The 19,107-nt window shown below is 43.9% G+C and overlaps 1 protein-coding gene across 1 annotated transcript; it reads right to left on the minus strand.

Annotated features, from left to right (window-relative positions):
• Nucleotides 1-4,691: 4,691 nt before the first annotated feature.
• Nucleotides 4,692-19,096, minus strand: LOC119387390 (angiogenic factor with G patch and FHA domains 1-like). The gene is given in 10 exon segments (XM_037654764.2): nucleotides 4,692-5,004; nucleotides 5,603-5,702; nucleotides 8,044-8,159; nucleotides 9,480-9,698; nucleotides 11,810-11,911; nucleotides 13,257-13,541; nucleotides 15,702-15,830; nucleotides 16,114-16,233; nucleotides 18,499-18,677; nucleotides 18,680-19,096. Coding segments are annotated over 10 exon segments (1,602 nt in total). The 5' UTR covers nucleotides 18,870-19,096; the 3' UTR covers nucleotides 4,692-4,842.
• Nucleotides 19,097-19,107: the final 11 nt, after the last annotated feature.

Below are 19,107 nucleotides of genomic sequence, written 5' to 3' on the forward strand. Positions count from 1 at the left end.
CCGTTCTCATTCTTGAGTACATGAGCTAAAACTCTGAGATTTGACTTGTTAATATAGTTTAAGGGGAGACGCGGGTCTTGGAACGGTCAAAAATGGTCAAAAAATCGATTTTTCGCAAAGCTTATTTTCGAGGCGTTTGTACTTCTGAGCACCTACTCTCAAATTGCTAACGCTAAATTCGGTCGGGAAACGCGATAAAATCGGCTTTCAAAGCACCCCGGCAGCACTAAAATGTCCCCAAAAGGACGAAATTTGTTCGAACTTCCCGCGCGCGCCATGAGCGTTGCAGCGGGCCATTTGAAGCTGTTTTCTTTGTGCACATTTTGCGCCATCTCAAAATGGCGTCGCTCAAGCAGAACGGCCGCCGTCGCGGGTTTTCTGAAGGTCGTTTCCAGGCCACTGATTGGCTCTCACGCGGCGCGCTTTTCAAGCGCGCCTTTCCGAGTCTCCATTGGCTGGCGCGACCGACACGTCATTTTTTTTTTCTTTGTGTTTGGTTCTCCGCCGTGGCTGTCCGTTTGTGTGCGCCTGCTTTTGCGATCGTGCGTGTTTCTCGACGGACCGTGTCTCTACTTTGTGCCGGTAGTTTTTCCACGCGATCGAGATGCCTGGAGACTCTCGTCTGAAACCATCGACGCAACGAGCTTTTGGAAGCCGTAAAAAACGGGCTTGCAACAAGAAGGCGCCGGCTACAAGTGCACCGTCGGCAGCGGAGTTGGAGTCGCGGCCGGACCCTTTGGACCTGCCGGGAACTTCAACTGACGACACCGTGGGACCAAGTTCGACTAGCGAAACACTTCGGGTTGATGCCGCGTACTACTCAACGGCGGAGCAGGCGCAGCGAGTTGAGAGATCGGCGCAAACGAAGACCGTTCTGTCTGGAAAGTCGGCTACCCAGCGCAAGTTCGACCTTCTTGGAGTAAGCGCGGAGTGCCAGACCGGTGACGCCGGGACCGATTTTTTGCTCGTCGATATGAAAGTTTTGAATAACTTTTTTGCACAAGCGAAGTGCGACAAATGCGACGCAAAAAGTCTCAGCGTGAGGAAGGCAACGGACAAGGAGTACGGCCTTGCGGTAAAGCTTATTTTTTCTTGCAGCAGTTGTGATTTCGAGAAGAAGCAATTTTCTTCTCCGAGAGTGAGCGGAACTGCCACCATCACTCCCTTCGAAGTCAACATGAGGGCCATGAAGGGGATACAGATGATAGGCAAAGGTGTTACTGCCCTTTCGGACTTTTGTGCGTGTATGAACCTTTCGCACCGAGGCTTGCACCACAAGACGTTTCAGGGACACCTAAAAAGTTTAGTGAAAGCCTGCGAAAACACAGCGACTGAAAGTGAAGCTGCTAGTGTGGCAGTAATAAAAGAGCTGTATACAGACTTCCTGAACCCCATAGGGAACATCGATGTTGTGTTCGACGGCTCATGGATGACGCGAGGTCGGAGCTCACACATAGGTGTGGGCTGCATCATTGAGCTCTACGCTGGCCTTGTAATTGACCATGTTGTTTACTCAAACTTTTGTCTCGGCTGTGCCCTGGGACCACAGCCGCAAGACGAAGGGTACACCGACTGGCTGGCAACCCACGAGTGCCAACGAAACATCGAATGCAACTCTGGCCGCATGGAAGTAGAGGCTGCGCTGACCATGTTTCAGAGGTCCTGGGCCAAGCATGGTCTGCGCTACACGACTGTGCTCTCTGATGGAGACAGCCGCACTTTTCATGCCTTGTCCGAAGCCGAGGTGTACGGCTTTATCCAAATAGACAAAAAGGACTGCATCAACCATGTCCACAAGCGAATGGGTGCAGCTTTACGGAACCTTGTGGACAAAAAGAAGGCTCAGGGTGAGTCTCTTGGGGGTAGAGGAAAGCTCACACAAGAGAAGATCAAGAAGATCGCGAATTACTACGGATATGCCCTGAGGAGCAATATCAATGACGTGCCAGCTATGAAGAGGGCAGTCGAAGCTACACTGCTGCACATGACATCGACAGATGATGCACCAAAGCACTCAAAGTGCCCCGAGGGTGCTAGCTCTTGGTGCAAGTACAATAGAGCCTTGGCCAATGGGGAGAGTCCACCTTCACACAAGAATGCCCTGCCGGCTTGTGTTGGGGCTGCTCTGGAGCCAGTCTTTGCGAGGCTCAGTGATGAGAGCCTGCTGGCACGGTGCTGTGAAGGGAAGACCCAGAACGCGAGTGAGAGTCTTCATTCGGTCATCTGGACCCAAACTTCAAAGAATGGGAACGCTTCGCTGGAAGTGTGAAGCGAGCTGCCGCTGAGGCTGTTGCCATCTACAACCAAGGAAGAAGGGCAACCAACGAGTCCATTGCTGCAAGTTTGGGCTATATTGCTGGGGATTGCCTTGTTCGACGAAGCCTAGAAAAAGACTCTCTGCGTTTACGCAAGGCAAATGCAACTCATCTGAAGAGCACCAACACAAAAAGACTCTTGCAAGGAGACACAAAACGGGTTGCAACTGAAGATTACAGTCCTGGACTACTTTGAAGGTATTCTCTCAAGCATAGCAACCTATTACCCAGGGTAACATGCTGCCTAACATCTAGAAGGTTCTTCCTAAAGACTGAAAAGACATGAGCAGCCAGTCGCTTGAGCCTCATACCCCATGGCTTTTCCAGAACCCCCCAGCCGCTTGTCATGGTGGGGTTTTGATCATGCTTTGCACATTGGAAAATTTTTTAGATATGATTCCTTGGGTGGAACAAGACACTTTCTGTTTTGTTTTGAAGGGAAACAGATGGGGAAACATGTGAATAAAATTTATGGTTAAAGGTTCCTTTTAGAAATTTATACAGTGCGTGTCAATCTTCAAACGCGATTTTCTCAGCTTCACATTTTTTGCCAACTTGACCAGCCTTACGGATCTTTCATTATGTTTTTGTAAGGTAATTTTGATAAATTTTATACCGTTGAATTCGTAAGAAATAGGACTGTGGAGCTATGCTATTTTTTTGTGGCTAAGATGAACATATGAAATTTTGTGAACAATAATGTGAGCTAATTGCATTTCAAGATTACACAATGTCAATACAATTGAAAGTTCTTATATGATGATATATCTCAGTGACAATATAAATAGCATAGCTCCACATGGCAGGTCTTTGGCTACAGCTGCATCTTAAACAGAACCTAAAAATACTGAGGGAAAGTGTCTTAATGACCCGTAAGAAATTACCTAATTAGATTTCACTTATGCTCTCACAATTTGATAACTAATTGAAGTACATGAAAACTAATTATATTTTTGAAAACAGGAGGAAGAAATACATATACACACCCAATTTCATTACAATATCTCCAATAATAAAACTTTTCGTTTCGAGACCAGTGTCTCCCCTTAAACGGTTTATAGAATTTACACTTGCAACCCAGTGGCTTATTTTCCATACATAGAAAAGCAAGCCTAACGACCCACGTGCGAGGCGGTTGGCTGTCATAGAAAGGACATGTACTTTCTAGCGTCACCCTCTCGTTGCACTTCCTAACACAGGAAAGGTTCAGCTTGCGAGGGCAAGATGCATCTGCATCCCTATGAGCACGGTAAGAGTGGCCACCATACTTGTTAATATACTATACACCAGAACAGCATCTGGACATGTTAACAAATTGCGTGCAGTTATCTTATTTTTATCATCATCATTTGCAGAGGGGCTGTACTGCTACATAAGGAGGTGTGGTAAAAACACCAATAAAGCATGCCCTTGCATATTTCCACATTTCAGGAAGCTCACACTGAGTATATTGTTCTGACCAGATTGCGTTGGTGTGGGCTGGTTGACACATGTCAGTGCCTCCTTGGAACAGGAAAATACGTGCAATTAGAATGGTTCACCTTTCCTCTGTGCTCCACGTCTGCCGTTTTGCATTATTCGTGCATTAGAGTGGATAACTAGTATAACCGATAGTTCACATCACTTGGAAGTGGCTGCTCCGTTTCCCAGTAACGAATATTTGTTGCAGCTTGTGCGTTCACTGCAACTACACTCAAACCTCATTATAACAGTCGCATCTGCCACAAAAATAACTTCGTTATATCCGAAAGTTTGTTATAAACATTTACTTGTAACACTGTAGCTATGACAAGACTATTCTTCATTTACTTCGTTACAACCGATAGTTCGTTATAACAAGATATGAGTTTACATGCTTAGTTTAAAACCCACTGCATTTCATTGCTCGTAAGACACATCCTCACTCAATAAAATTTATAATAATGCTTCCACGCGACAAACATTTTATGTTTATCCATGAAATTGGTGTTTCACAACTTGTACGCTGTGCTAGCCATTACTGTCTCGGTGCAGTTAGAATTATGATAATGAAGCAGTCTTGTAAAATATATATTTACAAGACTGGTTGATTAGTATTCGTCAGTAAACTGATTGATCACTTTCGTTATCTGCTAAGCCTGGCAGCATTTCTGTTTCTACTGGAACTTGCCTGTAAAGGTTCGCAAGATTGGTAGCCAGAAGTGTTACAGTTGAGGCTAGACACACTGCCATACTTCATAAATGCATGCACATGTGGTGATTTGTGAGAAAAAAAAAAAAGAACTTTAGGATTAACCGCTTCAGAGTATGTATTAAAAGAAATTACTACTATAGGCAAACATAACAGACCAACCATATAAACATTTTCCACCACAACATTTATTTGCATCCTATCATATGCTAAGTCACTTTCATCCAATCTTACATTAAAAAATCTATAACTGCAGGGGTGTATGTTATGTACAGACCCCTCACCCTTACCAGGAAAACGGTAATAATAAAACAAATGATGATGGGAACAACAGATGATGCATGCTGATAAGGCACATCAAGTATTTTCTCGTTTTGGACTTGATCCGGTGGTCGCTTCCTTTCCGGTAATGGCCTGATAGCGCTCCCGTGTCTTGCTGAGAATTTGGGATCGCTGGTCTTCCATTTTGGGGCCACTGTGGCCCAATCCTTTGCGAGTGTTTGTGGACTTCACCTCGATCTGCAATTGAAATGTTATTCCTAAGCAATGTGCCGAAGTTTGCATTTTCTCAAGCGTAGAAGGGCAGTGACATTTTCGGTAGTAATCGTCCCATCACTGAAACATATTTTACTGTCTGCCCGTTAATAAGCACTTTCAATGAAAGCATGCTTGTTGGGAGTCTGGCCATGTACTATCCTGCTCAATATGACTTGCAACATGGGAGTGTATGCCAGAATGAGCTCCAAGACTTCGCTCGGCTTCAACCTACCCTTATTTCCACAACTCAATGCCGTTTCCTCATTTGGGGGTGATCCATAACAAGCGAAAAGCATTTTAGTTGTTGCCATAAGGAAAAGTGGGAAGCCATGCGCTATCTCGGAGCTAGCTTGGTCACGCCCTCCTCTGTTGTAAGTCATACTGAACACGATCGACAAGGTGAACTTGCTTCAAACTCCTGCAAGAAACTGGCTCAGCATATCCTTTGTTGCTGTGGTGCAAGAAAACCCAACGTAAGTCCTGCAATAAAAGACATTCCGTGTCTTTTCGCGCATAACCTGCCCCTGCATATAAACCGCACCCCCAACTACAACCCACGGAAAAATTTAAGAAAGCTCACAGGTGCAGTGGCTCCCTGTTGCTGCTTTCCCAAGCCGGCACCTTCTTTCCAGCCCATTTTTTGGAGCAGCTTGAAGCCTACGTTGTCTTCTTGCAGTGGTCTGCACAAAGGTATGCGTCAATATTAAATGCACATACTTTGTCAATACCTCTGGAATCAATGCACACTGTCTGGCACACACCCAACCAGAATAATGGCCATCTAGGTAAACGGTAACTTAACATCAATCGTCTCATTCACAAACATAGGGAACTTAGAAATCTGTTTTTTTTTTCTTAGAGGCTGTCATGTCGTCATTTGATGCTCCTGTTGAGGAGGGCAATGGTTTTAGTTTACAATATTTACTGTTGCATAAAGACCACTTCCAAATGCATCAAAAACACTCTTCAGAGCAGCTGTCATCGCGTCAACATTCGACCACTCCCCCGAGACTTGCTGACCTTCGCCTGTGTTCCCCTGCTCCCAAATAGCACCCCTTTTCCCTAAGGCGCTGCACTTTCCCAGATAGGGTTTGAAGTAAGCAGAGCAGCAAAACAAGCTTGTAAATTTTTCTGTCACTGTCAAACAAAATGAAAAGTAAAGCATGCACACAATGACACCTATCAAAGTGCCCAAAGGTGCCCTACTGTAACTGCTTCTTCATGTAATACAGGTGTCACATGGCGCACTTAGAATCACGATTAACTCCTCACTGCAAACAGAGGGAGCAAATCGCAGTAGAGATATCCAATCCCAACCAAAAATGCTCTGTGTGTGACACGTGTGTAACCAACTTCTAAGCATTGCCTAACTGAAAAATTTAATTCATAAAAGCTTTTCTTTTCAGAAACTCAAATTAACAGAGTTGATTTTATTCAGAGGCTGTCTATTGCTGTTGAGTTGCCATGAAATTAACGTCTAGACATCAAATAACTAGAGCTGTGCGAATAGCAAAATTTTGGGTGCGAAGCGAATTCGAATAATAAAGATTGAGTGCGAATCGAATCGAATAATTTTCGAATAATTTTCGAATATTTCTCAAACATTTTTCGAATAATTCGAAGTGAAATTACAGAAAAAGTTGCAAGTTGCAGAGAATCCCTAAGTATGTTCTTGTGAGATAGCAACATGAAAGTGTTTCTTTTTGCTAGGTTGATGAAGCGCTGATGGGGTTATATTTCATAGTTGTCCTTTCTTATCAAGAATGAGGCAATGTAGAGGCCGAATTGTATTTATGTAATGATTTGGTGCAACCAAAGTGTTGCCGACAACACTTTACACGTGATAGGCAGAGATGCCATGTCCTCAGCCTCTCCTCCTCTTTCAAGTTCTGTGGAAGCCCAAACTGATGTGGCAGACAAGGGTGTGCTCCCTTCAAGTCCGGAGTTCCAAATCTGCCTCGTAGACGTCGATATATAAGAACATCTGAAATTTTGGATGCTAAAAAGCTTCGGCGTCCGATTTTTCGGACTTCCTGCCCAAATTTCAGGTCCAAAACAGCATTAATTGAGCCTCCAACTCTGCCACGTCTTTCATCTCCATATTGGAACCAGCGTTTTCTTGAGTTAATACATTTGCGACCGCAGCGGAGCTTGAAAGGCAGCTTTGTCGCAATACGGGGGTGTGAGGAGGTGAAGCATATTGAAAATCTAGGGACCACTTCCAATCAGACGTTGACTGTCTCTTGACCAAGTTCGACCGTAACGGAGCTTGAAAGGCAGCTTTGCCGCAATACCGGGGTGTAATGAGGTGAAGCATATTGAAAATTTAGGGACCACTTTTAATCGGATGTTGAGTGCGTCTTGGCAAAGTTCGACCGTAACGGAGCTTGAAAGGCAGCTTTGCCGCAATACAGGGGTGATGAGGTGAAGCATATTGAAAATCTAGGGACCACTTCCAAAACGGACGTTGACTGTCTCTTAGCTAAGTTCGACCGTAACGGAGCTTGAAAGGCAGCTTTGCCGCAATACGAGAGTGTAATGAGGTGAAGCATATTGAAAATCTGAAGGGGTCACTTTCAACCGGACGTTGACTGCATTTGTCTTTGGGAAGTTCGAATAGTTCGAATAGTAAAATTTCAGTGCGAATCGAATCAAATAGCAAACACTATTCGAAAAATATTCGAAATTTCGAATATTCGCACACCCCTACAAATAACCGAAAAAACAATCCAGGGGCCTGAGCAAGATGGTGCAGTGCCCATGTTAGTGGGTGTACTATCGGCATCAAGCGAAAAGCGAACAGCGGCAGCATAAGCAATGGTATAGTGTGCACCGTCCAGTCATCACCATTGACATACGCAGTGCTGTGAAACCGGCATTCTGTGCACCTGTCAATGGTGATGACTGGACGGCACGCACTATACCATTTCTAATGCTTGCCGCTGTTCGAGTTTCATTTTACCCCGATAGTACAGCACACATCCTTAATGATAAGCAAAGTTTGAAAAGAAATGACTGTACTTGTCTACACTGGCTGGCTCAGAGTCCCGTTCATGAGGGAAGTTGCTTCCAACTACTTCTCTGCGTTGCTGAGCACGGTCATGATAACCTTTTGGTGGAACGATGTGCTCCATGCCCTGCAAATCAGCATTAAAAAGAAACACATCCACTGACTTACAATGACATACATTCACAGCAAAAAACAAGCACACTTTCAATTGTGATCATGATGTCGTTTTCTCACCTGCTTACTAATATGATGCTCCGTGGTCTTTAGAAAAAGTGAACACATTACTTCGTAACCATTACAAAGTGCTGATTTTGGAATTTCAGCCAATGGTAATAGCCTTCTATTCTTGAAAAACAAAATAGACTATCAGCCAGAATGCGCAAGAAACGTAAAAAAAAGGCACACCATGTTAACGCTGCTGAAAGTGTAACATTTCTGTACACTTCAGTTTAGACTATTGTACATATGCAGCTTTTGTGAACTTATACCCAAGTAGCAGCTGTGCAGTGAAATACTCATCTCCTCATGCTTAAGATATGAATGAAGTAGGTAGGCACTGATTTTTTAAATAAGTAGATATGTGTAGTTCAGATGTGTAAAAACATGGAAACCTAGTTCTTTTGCACCACGATCGAAATACAAGCCAGAACCTGACCACAGGGTATTGTTAAATGTTCAATGCACAAAAAAATGCTGTCAATCATTTAAGAATGCACATTTTACTGCAGGAAGGAATGCAATTGCATTAAAAATGAAAAACTTAAAAAGTAAGAGATCTTTAGTATAAGTTTGTTGTTATGAATACACTGCTTCAAAGGCTCTCTCAAGCATGCTGGCTCTTAGCTAGTGCATGCACATGGACAATGAAATGGTATTAGATGCACGCAAGTTAGCTGGAAGGCACCAATTAATATCTGCCCTAACCTTCACAGTGCTTATTCTTGCCTACAGTAAATTTGCAGTCCACTGCCGAGAACTACTGTGATCTTTGATCGTGGTAGTCCCAGAAAGTTGAAACAAAGACAAGGAAAAACTGGCCACTATTAATAGCACTGCACATGACACAAAAAACTACAGATAGGTATTCATCAACCTGTCCTCTCTACGTATATTGTGATCAAGTGTATAATTATATGATATTGTTACGGTGAGATGCGTTTATTTACAAGAGATGATGGATGCGAGAGTCCAGGGATCGAGCAGATCACAGTTCGTGCCCTGCGTCGTTCTCCTCTTCTTCCATGCGTTCTCCCAGTATAGGTGGTGGTGAAACTCTTGTTACACTATCCATGCTTAGTGCCTTTTCAGTCCTGTCTAAATACCTCTACACGCACAGAGTGAGCAAGAAAGCAGTTCCTTCACAACGTACAAACACTTATCAATGAATCACAAATACATCACTTGCACATACTGGTGACTCCCTGGTATTAGCAACCGTGAAAATTACCTTGAGACCGTATTTAGCTTTCATCTTCTTTACATTCGCTCGGCGTATGGCCTCGGAACTGGGCGGCGGGGCACTCTGCGACTCCTGATCTCCCGAGGGTGAGTCCATGAGTCCTGGTTCACAGCGAGTGCATGTGTTGTGGCCTTTGTGGATGTGTGCTTCCAGCTGAACAGATCCCAACTGAAGCCGGTCCATATGTTGCACCAGTGACTCTTGGCCCTGCCACAACACAGACGGACATGTCGAGTTACAATGTCATGACTTTTCTTTATGACACTGTAATGACACTATAAAGGTTGCCTCAAATGAAAGAGATCATTTTTTTTAAAGAAGTAATGCACAACTGTAAGCAAATGCAAGCAGTCTCACCTCACTTCAAGCTGTGTATCTTAGTCATCAGAATTTCTTTTAATTACATTATTTTGGTTTAATGAAGTAATTGCCAATTTGTTAAATGACACCCCAGAATGAGTTATTTGCAAGTGGATAGCTTACTGAAGACTGTAGAGAACACCTGAGAAGTACTCATACGAAAACGTTTTGGCAAGTCAGCCTTTAAGTTTTTTTAAAGACGATAGTCTTTCTTGGGGAACTTAAACGCAGAAATTTTGGTCTGTCTGTCTGTCCGTCACCCGATTCAGCCACCCAACCAAAGTTGAACCACTTGCTTACCGCCCACCCATCTTGAACTGGTACGGCTGTTCATACTTGTGAACGTTGTCGATCAAAAAGTAAATATTACGCATATCTGAGGCGCAACATCACTAGGTAAGTATTAGATGGTGTGTTCCTTTAATAGAAAATACATAGATGCATAATTCTAAAGACCCTAGTTTCTTAAGCTGCGGCTGCGCTGAAAATACCATGCTATGTGCGCCGACGAACGCCCTCTGCCACGGAGGAAGGAAGCCCTCTACACAAGCTCATGTTTCCCGATGTATTGCCAGATGGCTTCCATATCTCACGCAGCTAGAGTTACTGCATATGCTAACTTTTGGTAGCAGAGTTGCGCATCTGTCTTCCAAACGCCGCTAGCAAACATGCATTGCGGAGAAGCTGACGCTGGGGCCATGTTTTGTATTTCTCGATGGTGCCGCTGCAGCGAACGGGATTGACACTAGTCATTCACATTAAAGTAAATCACCGGTCTTCGACACGCCAAACATGTCGACCGGTGACCCGGTAGGCATGTCGCCTGCAAAAACGGAGTGAGTCTTCGCGACATAGCCACGGTTGCTAGCCAGACCTATGCGCAACCCTGCTACCCAAAGTTGGCATATACAGTAACTATAACGCAGCGTAGACGCGCCTCCTCTATCATCTTTACACGGCATTTGCAGCGGAGCACGCAGATACGCGGCCAATTTTTGTTTTTTGCCAGAGGTAAGAATAGACACGGGCATGTAGTCATTCAATAAACTCGACATGGCAGAAACAAAAGTAAACAGATTAGTTAGCCATAACTTGCTGAGTTTCATTCATGAGTTTTTGTTGTTTAGTGCCATCTATTCACATGCAACTCCTGGTGACACTAAGAGTATTGACTGCCTGTGAGACACATTTAATACACGTTCTTTAAGCTCATCCAGACATTTCCCTGTGGCCCCCAGAATACCACATCACCATCTTGTGTGTCAGCGGCCTCCTTTCATGTTACTTCAAGTTTGCCTATCATTAAATCTGTTCCGTTGAACTGCTAGCTTGCATGACATGGCCAAAGTAAGAAAGTTATAATTTCACTACCTCTGCTTCGAAAAAGCATTCAGGACTGTTCTCACTTGTGACCAAGATATTTGTTAGTTGGATAAGTCCATGGAATTCACAGCACTATGCCAGCACCATGCACTCACAGAAAAGACCGAGTAAAAAGGGTGTCTTTTTGTCCCACAACAATAATCGTCATTTATTTTGCCTTCCTTTCCTTGCATTATCGCCGTGCGCCCGGCACTTCGTGGTCACAAACGGCATGTGCGCTATCATTGCGGCATAGCATTCATGGTAAGAAAGTGGCCAGCACAGTGTTTTCAAGAAAGGAAACGCAAGCAAGCCAGATGACGATTATTGTTGTGGGACAAAAAGACGCCCTTTTTACTCAATCTTTTCTGTGAGTGTAGCTCAAACGAATCAAGTTTCTTTTTTTTATTCATATTTTACAGTTACTATACATTGTTCGTTTAACTAAAGAAGACTTCAGCCTTAAGCCAGCTTACTGCCATCTCTTCTTCACACTTTGCGTTTGGCACCGTTTCTATATTACGCATAACAAACTGGCTTACTAGGCTTTCTTTGTTTGTTTCTTTTTTTATATAACAAGCTTTCTCTAAACAAACCTGCTCTAATGGAATGCCATTCAGTGAAGTTCCGGCCTGGCTTTGAAGGTCTTTCAGAAGGTAGCCCCCTTGATCCTCGGAATAACGTAGCTCTGCATGATTCTGGAATACAAAATGGCTGTTTTAGGCCACTGAAATCTACTGTAAATGCCTTTCAACAAGTTTCCAAGGAAAGTGAAGGCACCAGCTGACTATTACATGTGTTGCAAGCAAACAGGTGAAATGAAGTGTCTGTGGCAAGAGAGCCTTTGACAGCCTTTGCAAACTGTAGGTTAACATACTTTTCAGGCTGTGCATATGTGCATCAAAGATAGCCAGATGTAATATAATTCTGACATGGCTTCTGATTTCATGGTCCTTACTTTCAGGAAGTATTACTGCGGGTTTTAGGGGCGAAGCACCTTAGGATCTTGGCGTGTCAGCGTGCATCGTCATCTGCTGTCGTGACGGTCCATTTGCTTGAGTGCAAGAGAGGGCGCCACCGCCTTAGCACTCGCCGTGTGGCGAGACAGAGCGAATGGTGTGCATTGACTACGGAAACACTCTTTCAGCAATGAACGCTGAACTACCACTTGGCAAGGAACGAGAATGCGCCCTCGCCCGTGAGAGACAACGCCGACGCAGGCAGCGTCTGCTAGCGAGTTTCTTGTTTGAAAATACTGACTGCTCGCGCTGCACAACCGTTCACCAGCTACCCCATATATATAGGCACTGGATCTTGACCTGCAACGTAGTGCCGGTGGGAGATTTCTCTTGTGTGTAGTTGAACAGTAAAGATTCCCAGCGTGTGCGTTAACTAAAAGCGAACTGCGGGTTTCTGTGTATCATCGAAGCCCCCAGTTTTAGGGAGGGTCTCGGCGTGTCGTCTGCTGTAGTGACTGTCCATCTGTTGCTGTGGGAAACACCGGCGCAATCTGCATGCTTCACCCCCAGGTTTCAAATTAGTGGAGCTGAAACACCCTTCCCTACATGCTTCGCCCCTCCCCAGTTTTCATCCTACATGACCACGTGTTTATGATTCCCGGAATGTCGTCAGATTCTCATCCTTCATTACCTGAAGGGGGGGAATACAGCCTTCTTTTTTAATTTTTTTTGCTGTTTATCTAGGAAGAAAAGTGAAACAAGAAATGAATAAAAGAAAGGAATTCACAATGCAATTTTACTAATAGTTGAAAGAACTATACACCTTTTTTAACCAGGATTGAGTAACCTTCTCTCCTATACCCTACTATTTTTATTCAACTGATTAGAAGCAAAACCCTTTAAGAGCTACTCTACTAGTAATAAGTAGGCAGTAAATAAGTCAACTGGGGTTTTTCCATTGCAATGTACTAAAATGGAGGCTTCACTGTCAACACCACCATCATGGAACTTGCTGCAGAGGACTAGTGTGACCATACAAAAACAAATAAATTCTGAGGTTATCTCAAACAATAGGTATTCATGCCTCATCTACGCTGTCCACATTGGGAAGACAGAGTGCGTGATCAGTGTGGGTTCCCAAGGTGCCACCTGGAAGTGTCACCAGGTACAGCCTATGCTGCACCAGGTCCTGTGGCTCCTTCAGTACTAGGCGAATGCACGGAGGGTGCTGGCTGGCAGGATCTTCCTCGCCTGCACTGCTGCTCTCGTCGGTTGTACTGGCAGTCTCGTCGCTGCAGCTGTCTTCAACCTCCCCTTCTTCCATAGACAGCTCCCCGGCTAACTCGTCTTTCAGCTCGAGCTTCTTGCGCTGTTGGAAGCAGTAGGTATTCTGCAGTGGCCTACAATACCGACTTACTTGCTGTTTCTTTTCACACTTGGTTATACTGTTGTTTAACTGTCAGAAAGTAACTGCCACTCCACACTGTACAACTAATGTAAAATAATAAATAACAGTAGTTGCAAGCCATAAGTGCATTGTCAGATGTACAACCTTGGAATTTTTTAAACAATATCGCACCAGCGTCGACCCCAGGATACGGCAGTTCATAATATCAGCGAAAAGCAACAAGATCAGCGATATGACGATCAGCGTCACACTGGCTTTCTGAACACATGATCGCACAGGAAAGGCTGATATAGTGCATATGCTTCTCTAAGCAAACAGTGTAGCAGACGGCGCTCGCGCACGAGTGTGCTCTCTGCGTTTGCACGTCATGTAGAAATTCTCACTACTTCTCACCTATATTAGGTGCTATATGTCTCAGGGGTCAACGCTCGCGTGATATTATTAAAAAATTGCAAGGGTATACTTTATCTAATCAGAAGCCTTGTTATAGGAGTGTAGCAGCATGTGCAATGTGCATTTGAAAGTCGTGCTGTTGTCATATGTGAGCATGACAGTGTCATGGTTGTGCATAACCAACCAAGCACACAGCATCTTGCGTGTGCAAGGCCATATGTCATAGCACTAACATAAAATAGTAAAAGCAGCAAGTTCTCTTTGCTATCTGTTTAGCCCGTACAAAATTTTGGAAACATTTTTAAAATGAAGGCTGTATGTATAATGAATTCACGATGTTTGAGTGGCAACTTATTCCCTACCATAAATGTGCAAGCATTAATAACGTATGCTTATGATTAAATAATGGTAGTTTATACTCATAAATATTCCCATGCTTGATCATGCTGCCACTATATGAGCAAAGTCAACCGGTTAGTGGAAAGCCTATAGTCAGTCTAACCTGACACACATGCTTATGCAAGTCAGGTTGGACTGTAAGTCGTCCCGGTCGTGGACACCAGACCAGGACAAATTTTTCTTACATTGAGAAGCTCCCTTTCAGAGAAACCTGTATGGGTTTCCCTGTAGCTTCATGCTACAAATGGATGAATGCCACTTTTTAAATTTCACATACAAGATGTTAAAGAAGAAAAAGCCATAGCCAATGAGGGTTCTGTGTGCGCTGGTAATAATCATGGAATGATGGTTCCATGTGTGACATTTATCTTTTGTTGTCAAAAAAATAAGAAGAAAGCAGTTCCCAAACTTAGCGGTAATTATCGTGGTTTTGTGGTAGTTAGCCATATAAACACATGGAATGTTACAAAAGTCAGCTGCTAGTGCACTTCCGTATGAGTCTTCAGATGTACCTTACATGCCGTTCTCGTCTACACCACGACCTACTGTACTCCTGACCTGCCCAGATAGCGAGGGTCCTATGGGAGCGCGCGTACCCGCTCTCGTTCAACCACTCGCCGTAGGTGGCGCTTCCTATAACCTGTTCGTCTGCTACTCTGCGGCCGTTTGGACGGCGCTGGAGTAAAAACGCCTGTATTGTGTGACGAACTGCCGGCATTATGTGACTGTTTCTGCAAACTTAGACCGAGGGTCAAGTAAGCTATTCAGTGCGGTTAAATATTTACTGCGCACTGGTTGACTAACGTGAGAAGCCTTAGACTTGCATAGTGTAGGACGGCTGTGTCCTTTTAAATGCAAAGAAAAACGTTCTAATTCACTTTCCACATTTTTATTTCTGAAGTATTTTGCATTTATGCACAATAATTACACGATATGAGCACTCTGCGCTGGCGAAACATCACCACGAGCGCTAAAGCTGACGTCAGCGAACAGGTGCTGACTAGCGCCACAACGCTCGCAGGTTACGTCCCTAGCGGCAGGAGGTATGAACTAGAACGTGGGCGCTGGAGAGGGAACATCTGGGCAGGTCAGGAGTACAGTAGGTCGTGGTCTACACCAGTGTGTCTGCACAGTATCCATGTACTAGTACAAGCTGGTTTACCAAATTAAAAACTGTCAGTGACAAGCAAATCCAGCCCAAGTTTAGTACCTCAATTCATCTTGGTGGTTCAGAATGAAAAACAAACAAACTGCACATCAGCACTGGTGAGCATATAGCTTCTGGTCTCTGAACATAAGAACGATATAAATAGAGTAAAACCAACCCACCTTGCGTTTTGGTTTCTTAACTTTGCGTGCCTTGTGGGGCTGTACTTGAGAATGCACTTCATAGCTTCCCGTGTCTGCATTATAGCGGTAGTATGTTCCTGAAGTTGGCTCATAAAGAAGCTGTGTTGACTGTGGAGAAAAAAAAAAGAAACATATTTACATGTTAAGTTCTCTGGGAAGTTTGAGAAGGCACGGACAAAACACGTAATACCGTGTGAAACAAGCATGTGTAAAAGACTTTATTCATGTTTCTGCACCTTTAAAGCACCATATGCCAGCAGACACAGAAGTAAACATCTTGAAACACGTGTCAATAAACAGTCCACCAGCAACCTACAACATCGTCGTCATCATCAACAAGCAGTGTACAAATCAAGCATTATTATGCAGTAGGTGTTGTCAGAAGACTTACTGGATCATAGTAGCAACCAGTTGAGACACTGTAGTACATCTGATATTCTTCATTGAAAACATAGTCTGAAGAGTCAACTGCCTCCTGTGCTGCTGCCTTCACCAAGTCTGCTACTGTGACCTGCGTATTAACAGAAACACAGCAAGACACTTAAATCTGCATAATGTTGCTCATGGCTAATGTGGTATTAGCAATGCCACTGTAATATGCACATTTTCCTTTTCTGAAGGATGATATTGCCGAACGTTTGGTGCTGTCGTGGAAATAATTGCTTAGCAGCCTGATGATCTTATGCAACTGTCTGCTACAAATTCAAAAGCGTTGTTTCCACATCCATTCAAGTTGATGATTTGTACAAGGGGCGATCAACATCGAAGTCACTTCCCAGTGTTGTGTGGCTTCACACTAAGAACCATTCCCGCAAATTTGGCAACCATCCTCTATAAAATGTTTTGTTGGGCGAGTTGATTCATGACTTTAAATGAAAAAAATGTAGTGCAAAAGTAACAAGGACGACACGAGTTGTTTATTGGCGCAAGGGCCATTTGATGGCCAAGGGGATGACACGAGAACACAGGACACTGGAAGCTAGCGCCAGTCCTGTGTTCTTGTGTCGTCCTTGTTCCTTTTGCGCTATGAGTTTTTCGTCTAACAAGATCTTATGTAGATCATGAACGATTGTGGTGTCAGTGTGCACTCTGTATAAAATGTCACATTCAGTGTTCTTTCCCCCTTTTCATACTTCAAACTGTACACATGTGTAGGGTAGCAAATCACATATGCACCAGGCTTACTTCCCTGCATTTCCTTTTTCTCTTTAGCTGCTGTACAAGCTTTATCCAGCTAACCACAGGAGTGAAAGTTTGTAAGCCTAGATAGAGAGAAATCTGTCATGAGTAAAGCCAGTCGGCGCATGAAATAACTGTGAGGTGGGGCGACGTCTAACTGTTTGCACTTGCAAGTGCTGCTCCAATTGCTCCAAACGAGAAATGCTGCTCCATGCTGCTCCAAAGTGTAATTTTTGTTAGGAACTGCTCCGAAATGGTGCTGGGAAACTGAAAACAATGAACTTTAGCCACATGACCATCCAGCAAGCCTAAATGAAACCAAGAACAAGCTGTATACGATCATCCTAGTATGCTAGTATGCAGATTATATACTAGCTGCATACTATCACAATGACAATGCCACAAGTACTGGCACGATATATATTCGATTTAGCTGTATGTTTGTACCTGACAAGTGTGCCAGATTAGTTCGATATCATACTGATTACTAACTGCTGCAGTGACAACTGTGATGTGTGGTTGATTGCATTTATCACTTTACCAGCCTCATTTATTCCACGAGAACTGGCATCTGAAGTGTATAGCTCATTCAGCTTTCTATCTTTTTTTAAATTTTCAATGCAGGCCATTTTGGTGAAATCTGAAAATAGATTGCTTTGATCTCGTACCAATTATAAACTGCTGCTTTGACGGCAGTTATATGTGATTGTGGTTACTTTTATAATTTGGTGCTCAACTTTATTGCTTTATATCATTTCTGCTGCCAGCACTGGTATTTTAACTATATAGCTCATCTTAGTATTCAATGACCATCCATCCGCTTAGTTATTTGTTCCTTGAAATTTGCAGTGATTATTGTACGGGCAATGTTTAATACCAAATATTAATATTTATGGAATGCTTCAATGATGCTTCATACTCCAGGAGTGGTTCAGAATATTTTGCCATCTGCTCCGAAAACACCAATAGCTGCTCCAAACCAGCATTTTTTCTGCTCCAGAAAACAAAATGTTGCTTCCATTACTGCACGTGTGATTAGGTGGCATCCCACGAAACGTCTATGAAACGATTTATAGAGGTTTATAGAGGTTTTAAACGTTTTAAAGACGTTTTATAGAGGTCTTATGTTTCATGGGATTAGGGTATACATAGAGCGTCCAAGTAATTACATCATCCGAACATAGCTATAAGTCTTGGAGTAATCCACCACTATGCAAACATCTCACACCCTTGTGTATTAGTTTTAGAAAGAGCACTAGTGATCTGTCTATGAGATTCACGTTGTAATTCACTTCACAATAAAGTTGATGTTCTTCCAATGCGAAAAACAGCCCCACTAAGCTCCAATCAAGCATAACTCTTGTATGGGTTATCTAACACCATACTTAAAAATACCAGACCATTGCACACGCACATCAATCAGCGTGGCTGCAAATTAGAGCTCAACAATGCGGTAGTGTTAAAAGAGCTGTCGCATTTTGACAGCCGGGGCAATTATTCGTTCAACAGCGTATGATAGCATTCGTATTACGCAGCACGCACATAGATTGAGCTTTTTCAGAAACTCAGTCACGTTAGCTAGTTAATAGCCCCTCACATTTGAACCCTCCGGTGGTTTCCAGTCTTGGGTGCCATCACCACTATTTGACGGTATCGTTTCGTTCTTTGAATGACACTGGCACGGACAGCAGCGGTCGCCGGCACTGCTCTTGGTCAACATTGATAGGTCGAGCAACACCGCGTCCTTTCCGTCCTCCTGTCCGGCACTTATTTTACATCAGTGAGCATAATGACAAGCTGCCCCAGCACCCAGCGCACATCAGTTTCGATCCGTGTGGCAGTGTCGTGAAAGTCCTTGATCAGCGACATGTGGCTTTCCAGCTTGGTTATGTGCTCTTTGATGGACAGTTGACGTTCCAAGTTGCTTATCTTCTCCAAGAAATGGTCGACGCACTCTGTCTGGACCATTTTCACGTTCTGGTTACGCACACTTCGTACCGACGCAGTGAAGTCAGTTTAGTCGGTAGCGCGCACGACGTGTGGGTACAGCAGCTCGAGCAAAAAGCTGCAGCGGCACAGTTAATAACGAGATGATTGCAGCATGCAGGGCAATCAACACTATCTTTGCTTAAAATACGCGCAAATGACACATGGCGTAGCCGAGAAGCGGCGTCGGCGGCTGTGGTGCCGTGGTGCTGCCAGCGCT

The sequence above is a fragment of the Rhipicephalus sanguineus genome, chromosome 3 (genome assembly GCF_013339695.2).
Source record: "Rhipicephalus sanguineus isolate Rsan-2018 chromosome 3, BIME_Rsan_1.4, whole genome shotgun sequence".
NCBI classification, from domain to species: domain Eukaryota; kingdom Metazoa; phylum Arthropoda; class Arachnida; order Ixodida; family Ixodidae; genus Rhipicephalus; species Rhipicephalus sanguineus.